The 5,054-nt window shown below is 47.8% G+C and overlaps 1 protein-coding gene across 1 annotated transcript in view; it reads left to right on the top strand.

The window, feature by feature from the left end:
* Nucleotides 1-3,007, top strand: part of SEC24C (SEC24 homolog C, COPII coat complex component) — a 68,254-nt gene extending 65,247 nt beyond the window's left edge. The window contains exons 24-26 of the mRNA XM_015418256.1: nucleotides 5-43; nucleotides 504-593; nucleotides 1,180-3,007. Of these exons, the coding sequence (XP_015273742.1) occupies nucleotides 5-43; nucleotides 504-593; nucleotides 1,180-1,320 (270 nt within the window). The 3' untranslated portion in view covers nucleotides 1,321-3,007. The remainder of the gene's footprint in view (nucleotides 1-4; nucleotides 44-503; nucleotides 594-1,179) is intronic.
* The last annotated feature ends 2,047 nt before the right edge of the window (nucleotides 3,008-5,054 follow it).

The raw sequence follows: 5,054 nt of genomic DNA, 5'->3' as shown, positions 1-5,054 counted from the left end.
CCTCTTTGGAGTTTCGTCTTTCAGCCAGATCAGCAGTTCTATGGTGAGTGGGATCAGGTGGGATAAGGAGATGATATTTCTCTTTGGGCTTCGCCGGATCGGCAGTTTGGCGGAATGTTCACATAAGATGGGACGAAGCCATGGGCCATCCTGAGCCAGAAGCCCATTTGCCTTCAGAGAACTGCTTTGGCTCCGTTTTCTCGGTAGGCTATAAATGAATGGAGGGAACAGGCAGGGTTGTTTTTATGTTGTTCCGTAATGCCATGAGAAGGGCATTAAGCCCTCAGCGAGGATGGGCGGCTCTTATCGTGTGTGGGCCAAGGTGGCCCAAGCCAGGCTGTCGGAGGGTCCCAGGTATTTCTAACACACCCTGATGTTTCTCCCTGAGCTGAGCAAGCTATTCCTCCCAGCAGTGGTGAGAAGTTTGTAGCTAGTGAATAAGTTAGCTGACTGGTGAGCTAAGCTGGTGATGGAAATAGTTCTTGCTCTTTAATGTATTTCAGTGCGCACTTCCCGTTTTGGATAACCCCTTTTCAAAGAAAGTACGATCCATCATCGATATGTTCCAGGCTCAAAGATCGCGTTACATGAAGGTAACTTGGATTCTTGCTTTGGCTGGTGAAAATCTTTACAGCTCTTTTTTGGTGGCGGGGGGCGGCGGCAGGGGTGGGGTGGGGGGGAGCAGTAAGTGGCCTTGATGGGCACTTTCATTTTTAGCGGCTCCTGTTTCTGCATCCCTCCCGTATGTCCTAGCTGAGGACGTTCACTGTCAAAATGGGACGGGGCATTGTTACATTCACACAGTTGAGGTAATTCTCGCATTGCACTGGATATCCTTAGGCTATAAAAACGTCTCTTCACGGGGCAGCTATGCAAAGTTTAAAGCGGAATCCTCAGGAGCACTGGGTACTAAGTTCACCCTGACAGTCATGTTCCCTCTAAGCTGTGGAGTCTTGTGAGCAGAAATTCTACTTTGTGAGCTACTGGCATGAAAACTGTGAGCAGGTGATTTGACTACTGCATCAATTAGTTTGCTCTGAAGCCCTCCTTCCTGAGCTAAGACAAAAATCTGTGAGCCGGAGGCTAAAAAACTGTGAGCTAGCTCACACCAACTCAGCTTAGAGGGAACACTGGACTCATCACTGACTCGTCGTTTTTTCTTCTTTCTTTTGCTTGCAGCTTATGATTGTGAAGCAGGAAGACAAAGTAGATTTGCTGTTCAAACACTTTTTGGTGGAAGATAAGAGCACGAACGGAGGGGCGTCGTACGTGGACTTCCTCTGCCACATGCACAAGGAGATTCGCCAGTTGCTGAGCTAGAGGAGGGGGCGATGCTGGATTTCAACACCGGCACTTCTGTCATCGCCAGCCACCTGAAAAACGGTCCCAGTTCCTCCGAGAAGGACGATAATAGAAACCTGTACAATTCCATAATTTTTAATACACTGTGCATAAGCAGAGTTTCAGCATCTCCCAAGCCCTTTTGAGAGAACAAGACACGGACAGGCGAAACACCCACACAGGGTGGAGGACAAGATTGTGTGCTCCCAGTCTGAAATCTGCATCCCTGTGCTGGGCAGGAATCTACACTTCCTGCCGCCCCAGTTCCAGTATAACAAATGTCTCTTGGATTTACTTTGACACGATTCAGCATCAGGTGACGTGATTGCTCTCCTTTACACAGCGGCTGCAACACGGTGCGCGTGCCTGATACTCAGTGAGGTGGAGTAAGGGAGTCCGCTAGCGAAGGGTTGGTACGGCTGGCAGGCCCTGTCCAGTCCAAGGGTAGGAGGGGAATGGAGCCACCCACTGTCACTTGCACGTCTCCTCCTAAGCGGAGGAAGCCACATCATATGGTCTACAAATTAACTTGAGTTGTGGCTGTCTGGAGAACACCTCACCCATGCTGTGAGCCTGGAAAGACCCAGCTCGCCCCTGCCACCATTGTGTGGCTGTCTAGATCTGCCTCGGGGAAAGTAAGTGCTGGTGAGAGGGTGCTGATTCAGGGACAGGTGACTCTGTCTTAGGGTTGGTGTGCACAGGCATTGCTGCCGCCTTTTTGAAGAACACGGCATCCCTTTTGATGCCTGCATCCGGTTTCTTTGATGCGTCACCCTCTGTCTGCTAGGGTTTGCTCGGAACACGCTCTCGTCCCTTCTTTTTTACTTTGAAAGGTAATGTTGCTGAACGGAGCCCAGGCCTATGTTTGGGGATCCACCTAGACTTGGTTCATTTAAGCAGCTGAGCGGCATTGACGAGCCTGGTAGCACCACAGAGAAAGAATTATTCATATGCATCGTACGAGGTTCAGATCATGCCACTGTGGATTCTGAGCTCTGAAGGGTTTGGCCATGGGCAAATTCAGCATATAGCACCTGAACGGCTATGTCTTGAGTGGTTCCTACTGGCCAAGTAGCAGGAAGTCTTCCTGTGTTGTACCTCAAACAGCAAGTCCATGTGGCTTACAGCTAGCTTTTCCGAGTGGTTTTGCTAGGGGTGGGCAAACCTGGTTTCGCCAGAGACAAGGGGCGAGTTTGAGATTGTAGAATTCTAAGGGCTCGTTAATTTTCAAAAGGACACGAATATGATTTTACTTTTAAGCAAATGCTACACTTAAGAGTGTTCATGCAGTGCCCGGGACGTTCCGAAGTGGCTGCGCTGAAATGTAAAGGAAGACAATGGCAGGGAAGGGTGGCTTCAGGCACATGGCGGGCGAGACGACTGAAGACAGGCAAAGCCGTTGAAACTCGAAGTTGAATCCTTGTGTACAAGACCGATTAAGTAATCCAGGCGTGTGGTTTCTCCCCCCATGACCTCCAGAGTGTGTGCTTGTGTTTGTAAATATCATTTTCCTTCTATTGCAGCCGGTTTGTCTTCCCTTTAATTTCCCTTCCATCACACAGACAAGGGAAATATCCAAGAACTATAACTGGCCACAAGTCATGGAGCTTTTCAGCAGCCTCCCCCGCCCCCTCCAGAACTCCCCTGCTGTCTCCTACCAAAAACGTAGAAATCAGATGAGAACTCACTTCCCCAAACAAGATTCAGTAACCCAGATTTCTATAATACTGACTTCTAGAATATAACAAGAACAAAAATAAGATCACAAACGTTTCTTTCACCTTTTTTCCAATGCATCTCTTAATTTGTAAAGAAATAAAATTATATTAAGATGTATTTTATGTCATTGTTAGTTAAATAAATACTGATTATTTTTTTTCCAAGCCCTGTATTTTGGGGGAGGGGAGAGGGGACTGGTGTGCAGGTGATTCGATCATGTTCAATGGCGAATAAAGCTGTTCTTTGCAAAGCTGTCCTTTGCAATGAGTTTCATAAGGTGTACTTACTAGTCTTTGCTTTTTCTAGACAGGCAGATTTTGGCTTTCACTCGGAGTCACAGAGCGGGTTACAATCTCCTTTCCCTTCCTCTCCCCACAACAGACACCCTGTGAGGTAGGTGGGGCTGAGGGAGCTCTGGGAGAACTGTGGGTGGCCCAAAATGACCCTCTCCCAGCTGCAGGTGGAGGAGGAGCAGAGGAACCAAACCTGGTTCTCCAGATTATAGTCTGCCACTCTTGAACAGTACACCAAACTGGCTCCCTTGGAATCTGTGTGTATCTGCCCTTAGATAGCAGCCTGAACTCTTGAATACAGACTCCATTTTTCTCCTTTATACCAAGCTAAGAAATTGCCTTTTTGTTTTCCTGTTGGAATGATATTGTATATTGTTGGCTCGAAAGCACATTTCCCACGAACACTTCATGATCATGTGAATGCCACCATCCACTGTGTGGTAGAGAAAGAAACAACAGTGGTAGTTGGTAAACCACCACTTCCAACTTTCAGCAGCAGTCAAAGGAGAGATTGCATTCAATGTTTCGCTCCTGCCAGTTCAGTTTCAACCTGAGTCCGTGGTTGGCTGTTTTTCAGATTCAGCTGTCTGTAGTCCTAACCACAGTTCAGTGGCTCCACTGTTTTCACCATTTAACCCCCACTGCTGCTGGCTGGCTGGAACTCTTCAAGATTTTATCTTAAAAACAGTCTCTTGCGATGTTCTTTTTTTTTTTCCTTTTTCTTTCCGGCAAGACTTTTAAGAAAGGTCTGCAGTGTTCTTGTGGTGACAGAGGCCATTATGTATGTAGTGAATGCTTAGGAAGCGTTAAGAGTGTTCTCGCAACTGTATTTTACCATGCATTCCCAGTTCTTACATTCACCATAGCTTTTTCACAGTGACTTGAATTTCTATTTGTTGTTGTTCAGTCGCACAGTCGAGTCCGACTCTCTGCAACCCCATGGACCAGATCACGCCAGGCCCTCCTGTCTTCCGCCGTCCTCTGAAGTTGGCTCAATTTCATGTTCGTTGCATCGATGACACTGTCTAACCATCTCATCCTTTGCCGTCCCCGTCTTCTTTGACCTTCAATCTTTCCCAGCATCAGGGTCTTCTCCAGTGAGTGCTCCCTTCTCATTGGGTGGCCAAAGTATTTGAGCTTCAGCTTCAGGATCTGGCCTTCCAGGGAACAGTCAGGGTTGATTTCTTTTAGGATCGACTGATTTGATCTCCTTGCAGTCCAAGGGACTCTCAAGAGTCTTCTCCAGCACCATAGTTCAAAAGAATTATTTATTTTATTTATTTATTTAGGTATTTTTATCCCGCCCTCCCCACAGGCGGGCTCAGGGCAGCTTACAAGGGGGCAGAAGCCCATATATAAAACCCAGTAAAACAGTAAAATCATAACTATAACAATAATAACAGTAATAACAATAATAAAGTGCTTTCAGTAGACGAGATGGTCTTGAGTGTTATGGTGGCATCTTCCAGTCGGCCCCATTGGGGTACCACTGTCCAGCAGATCGTTCCAATCCCACATTGTTCATGCCGCACAATGTATGGCTGAGCTTCCCAGGGCGATCCCGAATCCCGATGGTATTGCCACCGTTGGTGGTGGTGGCAGCGGCGGCCCCTATATGAAAGCCTGGCAGAAGAGCTCCGTCTTGCAGGCCCTGCGGAACTGCATAAGATCCCGCAGGGCCCTGGTCTCCTCCGGGAGCTC

Source organism: Gekko japonicus, unplaced genomic scaffold (assembly GCF_001447785.1).
Source record: "Gekko japonicus isolate JY-2015 unplaced genomic scaffold, Gekko_japonicus_V1.1 scaffold3600, whole genome shotgun sequence".
Lineage (NCBI taxonomy): Eukaryota > Metazoa > Chordata > Lepidosauria > Squamata > Gekkonidae > Gekko > Gekko japonicus.
Note: the sequence above shows the minus strand (reverse complement) of the source record. Positions and strands in the feature narration are given on the sequence as shown.